Source organism: Solea solea, chromosome 2 (genome assembly GCF_958295425.1).
Source record: "Solea solea chromosome 2, fSolSol10.1, whole genome shotgun sequence".
NCBI classification, from domain to species: domain Eukaryota; kingdom Metazoa; phylum Chordata; class Actinopteri; order Pleuronectiformes; family Soleidae; genus Solea; species Solea solea.
Genome location: NC_081135.1, coordinates 11,084,556 through 11,096,770, shown reverse-complemented (window position 1 = coordinate 11,096,770; position 12,215 = coordinate 11,084,556). Strand labels below are relative to the sequence as shown.

General features: G+C 39.9%; 2 protein-coding genes across 2 annotated transcripts; both read left to right on the top strand.

Annotated features, from left to right (window-relative positions):
- The first annotated feature begins 1,127 nt into the window (after positions 1 to 1,127).
- Positions 1,128 to 10,689, top strand: LOC131455467 (ras-related protein Rab-9A-like). The gene is made up of 3 exons (XM_058623114.1): positions 1,128 to 1,222; positions 5,650 to 5,816; positions 9,229 to 10,689. The coding sequence occupies exon 3, from the start codon at positions 9,269 to 9,271 to the stop codon at positions 9,869 to 9,871; it is 603 nt and encodes a 200-aa protein (XP_058479097.1). The 5' UTR covers positions 1,128 to 1,222; positions 5,650 to 5,816; positions 9,229 to 9,268; the 3' UTR covers positions 9,872 to 10,689.
- LOC131455466 (transcription elongation factor A N-terminal and central domain-containing protein) lies at positions 1,242 to 5,653 on the top strand. The gene has a single exon (XM_058623112.1). The coding sequence runs from the start codon at positions 1,383 to 1,385 to the stop codon at positions 2,367 to 2,369; it is 987 nt and encodes a 328-aa protein (XP_058479095.1). The 5' UTR covers positions 1,242 to 1,382; the 3' UTR covers positions 2,370 to 5,653.
- Positions 10,690 to 12,215: the final 1,526 nt, after the last annotated feature.

Here is a 12,215-nt window from a genome sequence, read left to right as displayed (position 1 = left end):
GATTTGGTGCAGTTAAAATTCCACACGGCCAGTCATGTACCAGTTACCAGCTGTCAATGTTCATGTTCACGACTGTTAACAAGTGAACACAACAACGTTTTTAGGCCTGAACTCATTTTGCTGGGACGAACTGTATTTCTCTTGGTTGCAGATGTCAATCACGCCCCAGCTTAACTGTGGTGACCTCTGGCCCCTGAACTGCACCTTTGACAAGCATCCATTTATTTCTCTTTTCACAGAATGGGAGAGGAAGACACAGTCATGACACACACAAACAAAAGATAACTTTTCAATCGTTAGTTTCGTTTTTTTCTGTTCATATTAAACAGCAATTTAATGTGTGTTGTTAACCTTTAGGAATTTGTCATACTTCTTTAAATAATTAGTGGTAGACAATAACACTACATTATATAGAGCTGTTGTAGTGTAGCAGCAATATTAAAGCAATAATCTCAACAAGACTGTCACATGCAGCATTTTTTAAAAGTATCCTGATCCTATCCTGAACGTATATTAATAGAACATTCTGCTTGCAGCGGCATTATAATCTGAATATCGCGGCGAATAAGATCAACAGCTGGATTATTGGAGCCTTTTCCACCAATATTCAGTCAGATTATGGTGGATTAAAATCCTCTGTAAAAGAGGAATAAAAGGCCATTCTTGTTGTGATGCACGGAAACATTTCTCGTCGTTGCGACATGACAGCAATGCATTATCCTACACATTCGTCTCCCCCTTTCACAATGTATAACAGCTGAAAAAAAAGGCTTGTCTCGGCCTGTTGTGAGATACCTACCACTATGGAATTCTTGTCTGGTGGCTGTTGGCAAGCTGCAGCCCGTAGGCTCTGCTCATGTGAGGCCTGGAATTCAATGCAAAGCTGTTCCATAACTATACTATAGTGGACTGATGAGGTGTAAACAAACTGAAAAGCTTAATTTAAAGTGCTTTTACATACAAATACCCTCCATTGATGACAACACAATCCCATATTTGAATTCCCTAAACAAAAGTTCTGATGAGTGCTTGGCATCTCCATTTACCAGAAACTTGCACGGTCACGCTGAGGGTTCGGTTTTGTGAGGCTGCAGCACCACCTACAGGTGGAGTCTGGTGGTGACACTGTTTTGAAGACGTTTCCAACATGGCTGCTCCCTTGTAGACGTTTCCTGGGGACTGTCGTGTTTGTGTGGAAGCTGTAAACCACTCAGGAGCGCAGGTAAACCAACAGACACAGAAACATTGAAGTTTTAATCTGATCACTGAGGGAATACTGCAAATTAGAACAACAGCATATCGCTTTTACAGTCTGTGGCCAGTACAAAAGGCCATGATAATACCTTTTCTTTTGGTATTTTCCATAGAAATTCGGCATCTTTATGTGTAGGAGTTATGATGTTGGGTGTTTTATTTCTCTAGTTGTCATGGATACAAGAGCAATAGACCAGTGTGTGCTGCAGATGGAGAAATTCAATGCAGACAGAAGCTATGGGAACATCTTGACCATCCTCAGTGACCTTGATAAGACTCGAGTCACAACAGAGCAGCTGGAAACAACAGACGTTGTCCGAGTTCTTTACAAGGTCCTGAAAAGCTGCTCGGACGTCAGTGTGAAGAAGAAAATCAAGCACTTGTTGTGCAAGTGGAGACGATACTGCAGAGACACACGGGGTGCCTCTGTGAAGGTTTCAGGACCACACAAAGATGAGGAGGGAGGACTTTCCCCACACTCTGCTTCAGTGCAGGCAGGTGGCAGTGGTGCTGCTACAGCCTCAGAGGGAGGTGACGGCCTCCAGGCTGCAGAGAAGACATCTGTATCTTCTGATATTCCTTCCGTAAGGGCCAAATGTGCTCAGCTGCTCCTCACCGCCCTCTGTGCCGAACCTTCTGATCAGGATGTGGCTGCACAGCTGGCCGGCAACATAGAGCAACACATCCATGCACTCCACAAAGCCAACCAGGCCAAATACAAAACCTGCGTGAGGAGCAAGGTGGCCAACCTGAGGAACCCGAATAACGGCCACCTACGCCTCAGCCTCCTGAGCGGCTCCCTCTCGCCCGAGGCCTTCGCATGTATGTCAGCAGAGGAGATGGCGAGTGCAGAGCTGCGGCAGCTCAGAGAGGCGTACTCGTCGCAGGGACTGAGCGAGAGGCAGCTTCCACAGGGGACCGAGGGGACGCAGACGCAGAAGATCCGCTGCAAAGGTTGTGGAGGGTCGGACTGTAGGGTGACGCAGGTGTCCAGAGGTGCACTGTTCCTGCCGGCGTGGGTGAGGCGGGGCGGCCCTGACGAGGATGCAATGACCTTTGTGACCTGCAGCGACTGTGGGAAGCAGTGGTACCACAGCGGCTGGATCTGTCTATAGATTAGGAATTAGGGATCATGGCACAATACCACTTTTTCGAGTCTGATACCGATATCACAAACTTGAGAATCTAACAATACCGATGTCACATTTTAAACCTGTTAACAACGCGTTTGTGCTAGCCATTTAAAGCTAGTTGTGTAACAAATCCTCTTCTCCCATGAAGAAGAAATAAACAGCACACAACATCAGACTCAGCTAAGATGATGTTGCTGATTTGTATTTGTACATTTGTATGCATATGCTTTCTGGATTGTATGGGATTTTCTGAATCTGTCCAATATCAAGTGATTTTGATCAATGTCATATAATATATTATATTGGCTGACCCCTAAGAAAAATAATTTTCAAATACACTAGTATACAGGAGAAAACTACGAATGACATACTATAGAAATAGGAATTAAATACCAATATACAGTATTATAATACTAATAATAAAAAATAAAAATTTAATGATACGTGTCTTAAGACGATGAGTCATATGATTTACATATTATTCTATCTTCTCTTTTATCCAAACAAAAAAGGTACAGTTGAATACAATATGTACAACAGATTTTGTAAGGGTAACTGCTACATTTAGAAAATAAAATCCCGGGCCAAAATAAATAGAAAACTGAAAAAAAGTCTGGATTTTGAAAACACTGATGAACTGAACGTCCAACATGTTCCGAGGTAAACTGGCCACTGCTATACTTTTAGCTGTTTCTGTTCATCAATGAGGAAAAGATTTCTAAAACCACCTAAATATCGAATTTCAATTTTCAGCCCACCCTTACACTATAGGCACCTAGAAGTAACCTAAATAATATCACAAAGCCTCTGTGTTAAGTTTACTGCTACTTTTTTAATTAAAATTAAAAGGAAAATAATGTTTTTCCTACAGTTTGTTCATTGCTCCACTTGTTTTCTTCAGCACTGAAACAAGAGTGGAGAGAGAGGCAAGAACGCTGCATTTTTGTGGTTTAAACAACAAATTCTTAGGATTTTTTAGTAGAGATTGCATACTTTCGTTACATTCAGTTGCAGCCACAGCAGACTTAAAACCGCAACATCTGAAAAAGCAGCTCTCATCATCTTCTCGCCGCTGAATCATTTCCTGTGTTCTTTACTCGCTCTAAATGCCGTTTAGTGTGTCTTTTCCTCACAGAAGCTCATTTGGCTGCTTTCGTTTACTTTATTAGCAACAATATGAAACAACTGAGGTTAACCTCACTCGCTCACGCTGATTTTATTAATCTTCATCCAGAAAGTGTTTTTTTGTAAGCCATCCCTGCTATGAATGCTGGGTAAATTCCTTTCAAAAGAAAGAATGAAAGAAAAGAAAGACCACATGCCTGTGACCTTCTACAATATCCCATTCATTTGGAGCAAACTGGAGTGAGTGGGTGAGACATGTGACCTGAGTAAAGGGTGAGCATGTGAGTCAGTAATCTGCCTGCTGAGCAGTGGATATCCCACTGTGTGTGAACTCTGTGGATGGGATTGACACGTCATCGTAGCACCACAGTGAGCGGCTAAAATCAGTTTTAGGAAACAAATGTAACATACAAACAAAGCCGTGACACTGCAAAAAAATAGACTTTCAAGAAAGTAAAGAAAAAAGGCTTAGTTCGGGGTTTTTTTTGCCTAAAAATGTATCTTGGGCCATGAGATTATTTTAAGTTAACTACATTTAGATTTAGTACGACAGAGTATTATTAGAACCAAACTGAAGAGAGGGGCACTCAATTTAAGTAAATTTATTTGCTTATTTTGTCAAATTTTTGCTGTCTTTCCTCTTTTTATTGCACATTACAGTCTAAAAGGGGCTGCAGAATTATATGTTAGTTTTAAGTATTCTAGGCAAGCAAAAAACAAAAAAGATTTACCCCACTGGCAGATTGTCTTTCTTAAAACAGGAACGATTTAATCAATGTATGAATATTTGGCTAATTTCTAGCAGTTTCTTTTGTTTGTTTTTAACAGCGTATAAAACTTATTTTATTCACCCTTGACGAACATTTTCCCAAGATTATTTTCAGCAGCACGTTGTCACACACAGAGATACAGTGGGAATGTAGTCAGCTCTGTGTTGTGTCTCCTCTCAGATGCTGCATTTATCCTTCATGTTAACCCAAGTCTGAGCTTTTCCTCCCATGTGGCACAAGTCATGATATGAGCCGTGAAGGTGAAAGCAGGCTGAAAGCACATGGAGTCAAATATCAGCCGATTGGTTTCACGCCTCAGTCGTACAGTACGGTGTGTGGAAATAAAGCCGATAGAATTCACATGTACATGCATACATGCGTGCCATCTATGCCCCCCGTTAATATCACCATCTATGATCACATGACTCTCTTTTGACTACTACAATAGAGGCCTAGGACTCAGTTGGCTCATGCCAAGGTTTTGTGCCTTTGGCGTGGCCTTCTAACAATTCAAGACCTGCAGTGTGAATGCAGTATTGGTCCTTGTGTTGCTTTTCATTCATGGTGGCCTGCAATTTAGGCCTCAGCAGCAAATTTCACGCAGCTAATAAAAATATCTGCGTGTGTGTTGTTGTTGCAGAGCAGAAAACATGTTGTGATAATGTTTCAGACTTTATGTCCACATGTCAGATATAACACGCGATAGCACAATAGACAACTTGACACCTGATAGTAATAATAAAATAGTTATTATTATAGTTATGTAAGGAAGCTGAGATATTTCCTGTTTCCAAAGCATTCGCTTCCACGCCTCCATGTGCATGAGCAGAAGGTTGAAATGATAGTTAAGTGAGTGTGAGATAATGATGATGATGATGATGATAATAATAATAATCAAAGTGCTATAAACCTTAATTTATATAAGGTTTATTTATTTGTTCCCATATTTTAGTAATATTCAATTTCAGGTCTCAGTAAGAAAGCATATTAAACACAAAAAAAAAGTACATTCATATTGTCTTAAAACAACATTAAACCCATACTGTATATACCATATACAATGCCGACTTTATTCTCGCAATATTATGACTTTTTAATATTACAATGTTATTCTCAGAATATTGTGACATTATTCTCAAAATATTGCCCTAATACGCCATTGTAGATTCTACTAAAAAAGTCTATACATCTCACACACTGGACCTTTGAAGTGATCAATTTGTTAAAGTGGTGAAATGAGTGGAAACCCCCACTGTTCTTACACATTTTAATGTTTTTTTTCATGGTTAGTTAACTCCAGTTGTCACATGTGTTTAAAACACTGACAAAGACACTATTTTCTTCTTTGAAAAACATAATAAATACAGAACAGTGCAGTGGATGCAGTGACCACATGAGAGGAGGCGTGACGCTGCCGGGTCATATGAGCGTCAGCAGCGGCTCAGCGGTGCCACAGAGCAGCAGCGGCGGCACTGACCGGGTCGCAGGCAGGGATGAGGTGACCAGAGGCGGACAGCAAGCACCACAGTGACAGGTAAACTCACTCACAGTCATTCATTCATTGCAGGAGCGGAGAAATCTGACTACGTGTCGTTTGACGCGTCGAGTGTGTGCGTATCAGTTGGCGCGCCCATTATCGGACGGTTTGGATTTATAGTAGTAAAGCTTCCATTATCGGACAAGAGACCTTCTTTCTATGATTTTTCCGATAGTTGGAGCAGGATTCAGCATATAAATAGAAATGTATGTGTTTTTGATTTATAACTTTCTTTTTAGGAATCATTTCTGCTTTAATTTGTTCCATATAACAAAAATGTTTGCATTTCCAGGTTTGGGAAACACCTTTCTTTTACCAAACAACTGATGAATTAATCGAGAAAATAATGAATGGGTTATTAACTGGTTACAGTTTTGTGGCTAATTAAGAGGATCATCCCCACTTAGTTTGAAGTGGAGGATAACAACAACAAAAAGTAAATAAATTGATTTTAAAAAAGAAAAATTAATGTATGGCCAAGTGACATGTCTGTGTAGATCAGTGGTGACAAAAGACAGGGGCGGGACCCACACATGGGTTGTGGGAGATATTTTTTAGGTCCCCAAGCCAATAAGGAGAATTTTCTCAAGCTTTTAGTTAAAAAGTATGTATTTGTTTATGAAATAAAATGCCTAAAATCTAATTAATGTACCAGACACATCTTGGGAATGACTTGTTTGCCAATTCAAAGTTATATTAAGTGTAAAATTTGCTCTCGTCATGGTTTATGCTGTAATTTTGTCACGGTTGTTTGCCGTCTTTAAAGCGTTGGTCCCCTCGTATAAAGTTTGGGAAACACTGGTAGAGATTGTCCAAGTCATTTTGAACTTGTCTCCAAGTTTAGTTCCTATTGGTATCACTGATATTTGGAGTCATAAAATGAAAGTGTCACACCTGTTGTTGAGATAAATCTGAGACTGATTGTGTTACTTGGCGAAATGTTTGATTTCCCTGCTCTTTTGACTCGCTCGCATTGTCCCACAGATTTTGTGGGTTTTAATCCAATGAGGTTTGAAGTCTGTTCCTTATTGGAAGTAAGCCAAAGAACAGCCTCTTGTGTAAATGGAAGCCTTTCAGCTGAATGAAGCATATGACTGCTGGGTGTGTGACTGTGAGTGGCATTTCTGCCACTGCACCACTTTGTTTTTTAGCCACAGTAGTAGTATCATTTTTCTGTTAATGCACTGATCCTGGGGCTGAAACTGTGTAAACCTGCTGCCTGTTCATGTGACGCTGGAGCTTATGTTCCTTTCACTCCTTATCAGGGTTTAAATGTTCACCTATTTCAACTCTTCAAACTCTGTAAAGTGGCTCTAACAAGTTACGCCTCATTGGCCACAGACTGCATGAACCCTCCTGTTTAGTCAAAGAGGGAACGAGGTAATCTTGATTATTAACCTAGATCAATATACTTTTTTATAGGTTTTTTTGGGTCCCAAAACAAATTTAATGAATTTTCCCGACCATTAATTTATGATTGATGTGTATATGTTTTAAATAACGTGAATTTTCAGCTAATTTACCTCACATCTTTCGGAAATTATATGTAACTTTACAGATATGGTTGTAAGTAGTTGCTATATTATGCAAAAAAAATTGTGACTGTGATATTGTGATTTGGGTCTAGCGACTAAAAATAGGTTTTTTCCTTCATCCATTATGTAAATACAAGATGTGCAGTTTTAAAGTCATTTATTTTTCAATAAATAAACTTTTTTATTTGAGCCCCTGTCGTCCTGAAATGTATTTGCATACCACTGTGGCCCAGATTATGAATCTATTATTCCACTTAATTGTTTGATGAGGAGATAAAATGACAGAAAATTAGGAATAATGATGACGAGTACTATTATTTGATCATATTCTCTTGTGACATGGCACAACTAATTGTTGAAAGCTAGATAATGAAATGTTGAAAGATAGAGTTTGTTATTATTTCATTATGAGATTATCATCAGACAAACCACAGCTTCAAATCTATGTATTTGAGAAAAATTAGAACCAGCTAATGCTGATTTTTTTAAAGTAGTGACTGTGACAAATGCTTGATTAATTCATTTCTCTTTCAGTGACCCCACTCACCTCCTATAGCTTTACTGTATATAATGAGTATTGAGTGCAGGAGGAGACGATTCAGAAACAAAACCAGTTCTTAGAATTCCCTCCCTTCCTCCCTCCCTCCCTCTATAGCAGCCTTGTCTTCTTTGATGAACAGGATGATTAGCATGAGCCTCAGCTTGTGTCCAGAATTTAATTCACACTTAAACCCTCATTAGCTCCTTTTGAGGATCAGAGCCAGTGAGTGAGTTCAGTATCTTCACACATATTTGAATGTACAGCTTTAAAACTGAAACAGATCCCTGTTGTTACTGAATCGCAACGCTGTGGATGGACAGAGGACGCCTCGCTGGTCCTGTGATCAGTGTGATCATGTGATGTCCTGTGGCTCTTTCATGGATCATTTCATGCACAGCAGTGCATTACATGCAGCGTAGGGGGCTCATTAATTGCGTTGGGTAGTCAGTGGGCAGTGGCTGTTTGATGGGATTAGCCAGATTAGCTCATCTGACTCTCACCAGTTCTTGTGTGAGGAGAACATATAAGCAGACTATCAGTAGTAAACCTGGTTCTAATGAGGCAGAACCTCATTTCTGAGGACTAGTTAAGGTTAGGACGATGACTGGTTATGGTTAAGGCTTTGTTTAGCCTGTCCAAATGAATGGGAATTAATGTGTCTAGAATACTAGAATAGCTGCACAAACCTGTGTGTGTGTGTGCTCACATCTTTGTGAGGAACAAATAACTTTTTGTGAAAGTGAGGACAATTTAGCTGGACTAACCCTTTAAATACACATTGAATGGCCTTTTTGTGGGTTAACATTTGGTTTTAGGCATTTATTTGTGACGGATCAGGTTAAGGTAAGAGGCTAGGGAATATACCATTACAAATGTTGGGCGGTAAGAAGGAAAAAATAAAGCACTACCATGGTACACACCATGCACTGTGTGAGTAATCATTTAAATAGCATAATTATTTCAATTGATTTATGTTAAACAGAAGTTGATGGAGCCTCTGAGTGTCCTCACTAAGAATGCTGTACATGAATGTGTGTGGGTGTTCGAAAGAGAGAGTGACAGCTGATTAAGATGCTTTTTGTACTTGTATCTCAGGCTCCTTTATCTGTGAGGACAAAGGTTAAGAGTCTGTGAATGAAATAAAGCAGTTGCTCAGCAGTTATGCAGCCACATCCTGTGCAGGCAGGGACCGTCCCTTGAACTTAAAAAACAAGTCCAAGGCACAATTTCCCCTTGGGGATGAATAAAGTATTTCTATTCTATTCTATTCTATTCTATTCTATCTTCAAGTGTTATCGTTGTTGAAATAATTGTTTCTCCCCCCCCTCCAAAGGTGAACTTTCTCTCTCCGGCCGTCTTAAGCTCACTCCACGATGTCCAAGTCGTCACTCTTGAAAGTCATCATCCTGGGCGACGGCGGCGTTGGCAAATCGTCGCTCATGAACCGCTACGTCACCAACAAGTTTAACACTCACCTCTTCCACACCATTGGCGTGGAGTTCCTCAACAAGGAGCTGGAGGTGGACGGCCACCACATCGTTCTGCAGATTTGGGACACGGCGGGTCAGGAGCGTTTCCGCAGCCTCCGCACGCCTTTCTACCGTGGCTCCGACTGCTGCCTGCTCACCTTCAGCGTCGACGACGGGCAGAGTTTCCTCAACCTGGCTCACTGGAAGAAGGAGTTCACTTATTACGCAGACTTAAAGGCCCCGGATAGCTTCCCCTTTGTGGTCATTGGCAACAAACTGGACGTTCCTGAACGTCAGGTGTCAGGAGAGGATGCGAGGAAGTGGTGCCGTGAGAACGGCGGACACCCATACTTTGAGACGAGCGCCAAGGACGCTACAAATGTAGCGTTGGCCTTCGAGGAGGCCATTCGCCGCATTCTTGTGACGGATGATAGAGCTGACGACCTCATCCACACTAACACGGTGGATTTATCAAGAAAGACTCACACTGATTCCACCTGCTGCTGAGTTGAGGGACTCACCCAGCAGGAGTTCATATGATGTCTTAGTTATGCCATTGATCTGAGGCTACATCCATGCTAATACACTTTAGCTTTAAAAAGGAGTTTCCAAATTTCTGAAATGCAGAACTTTTTGAAAGCTTTTTTTCAGGTTTTAATCTGGACGGACAAAACATTTGAAAACATTGAGACATTAGCTTTGTGATATGTTTTTAGCAGTTGCATCTCCACTGCCTCTGCTCAGAGGTTTAGTTTCCTGTTCCTAGTGTTCTGTGAAACTAAAGCCTCTTTCACACTAAAATGAACAGGTGTACCTGGAATATTCCCGTTGCCAGTGGGAATTAATGCTAACATTGAGTGTACTGAATCATTAAAATCAGTTCATTAAAAGCAAAGCACTAAGTGTGATGACACTGAACCACCAATAAACAAGTAAACCAATTTAATGACTTTGGTTTTCAAAACTTATTTAGATACCGAAATGTATCTGAATATCTAGATTTGAGTAAGATGCTTAAAAAAAAGAATTCTCCACACACTACCCTGGTGATCGAGCAGCTGCTTACTTCACTTATGCCTTGGGTCGGCTCTGACACCTGGACAACAAAAATATGCATCAGTCACATGTTCCATTAATTTTTCCACACTTGAAAAATGGCTGGGTTCAAACAGCATCTTGATGTAAATACCTGGAAATAAAAGCTCAAATATTGTCTTATAAACATTAACTTTGATGTCAAACCCATATGTTTTCATTGTAAAGCAAAAATAAAGGAAATTGCCTCACTGTTCCAAGACTTTTGGAGGGGACTGTATTAGTGTGAATGTGGCCTCAGTGTGATTTGTGATTTTTATTTTCTACAAAAAGAGGAACTTTTCTCTATGTGATGACCTCTTGACTTCAATCATTTTTTTTTTTTAGACAGTTAAATTATCAAGCTTTTTTTCCTACAACCAAAATACCTGGTTATGTGTTTTTTGTATGTACCCTCTCTGTCCACAAGATGGTGTCCATGAGTCAACATGTGAGAGGTGAACGTCCAGTTTGTGGTTTCACAGCTGATTTTTTTCTTAATGTGTGACTAAATATTGATATAGTGATTTGCCTCACAAGGGAAAACACAGGATAACAAAATTGGGTGAAGGATTCGCCCTGTGTCAGCTGAGATTGGCACAGCTCCCCGCGACCCTCCGATGGAGGATAAAGTGGTAGATAATGGATGGATGAATGGATGCATTATTGTCACCCTGTGGAACTTTTTTACAGTTGCTCATAGTATGTTTCACTGGCTCTTTCCTCCTGATACCAATTACCCACATATTTAATGTTTTATTTTAATCTGTAGCATCTAATTCAAAATAAATTAGTATAATGAGCACATAATAATAATTGGAAAATTACATAAAATATCAGAAACTGATATAGATATTTATTGATTCTTTTGTGAGGTTAGTATGTCGTCCAAAATTTGACAAAAATGTCATAGTTTAGTATGTCATCCAAAAAGTCACCAAAATGTCATAGTTTAGTATGTCATCCAAAATTTGACAAAAATGTCATAGTTTAGTATGTCGTCCAAAAAGTCACCAAAATGTTATAGGTTAGTATGACGTCTAAAATTTGACAAAAATTTCATAGTTTAGTATGTCGTCCAAAATTTGACAAAAATGTCATAGTTTAGTATGTCGTCCAAAATTTATTTCCATTTCAGAATTCTCAAAATTCTGACCTGGACGAGAAAGTTAAGTACACCAAGTAATTCAAAGAATCATCATCATAATGAATGGCTCACACCATCAGAAGGAGTCTTGCTCTTGCAATCAACTCAACTTCCTCCAACTTTAGAACTTTAGACCAACATAAGAATTTAAAAATACCAGCAACATGTTGTTCTGCAGGTCAGTAAGAATAGCTCATGCTGGAACAAGTGTTATGGTGAACTGTTTGAGTGTATTACGAGAGATTACGACCACATTGTAAAATGTGGTCGTAATCTCTGCCTCTGTCTCAGTCTCAGACTCTGACACATGATCAGGTCACATACTATACTATGACTTTTTCAGGTGATTTTGGACGACATACTATACTATGACTTTTTCAGGTGATTTTGGACGACATACTATACTATGACTTTTTTTAGGTGATTTTGGACGACATACTATACTTTGAGTTTTCGACACGACACACGGAGACAGAAGCAGAACGAGGACAGCGGAGACAAACATGTGGTCACTGCTTAAAAATGATCCGCACATTTCTTAGATGTTCTGTTGACACTCTGTTCACACCTGCTGTTAACATCCGACCTGAGGGATATGATCACAGGTGTTCAGATTACACCTGCTAATGC

What these genes read in the sequence shown, in the direction of transcription:
- LOC131455466 (XM_058623112.1), top strand. Translation starts at nt 1,383, where the DNA reads ATGTGTAGGAGTTATGATGTTGGGTGTTTTATTTCTCTAGTTGTCATG.
- LOC131455467 (XM_058623114.1), top strand. Translation starts at nt 9,269, where the DNA reads ATGTCCAAGTCGTCACTCTTGAAAGTCATCATCCTGGGCGACGGCGGC.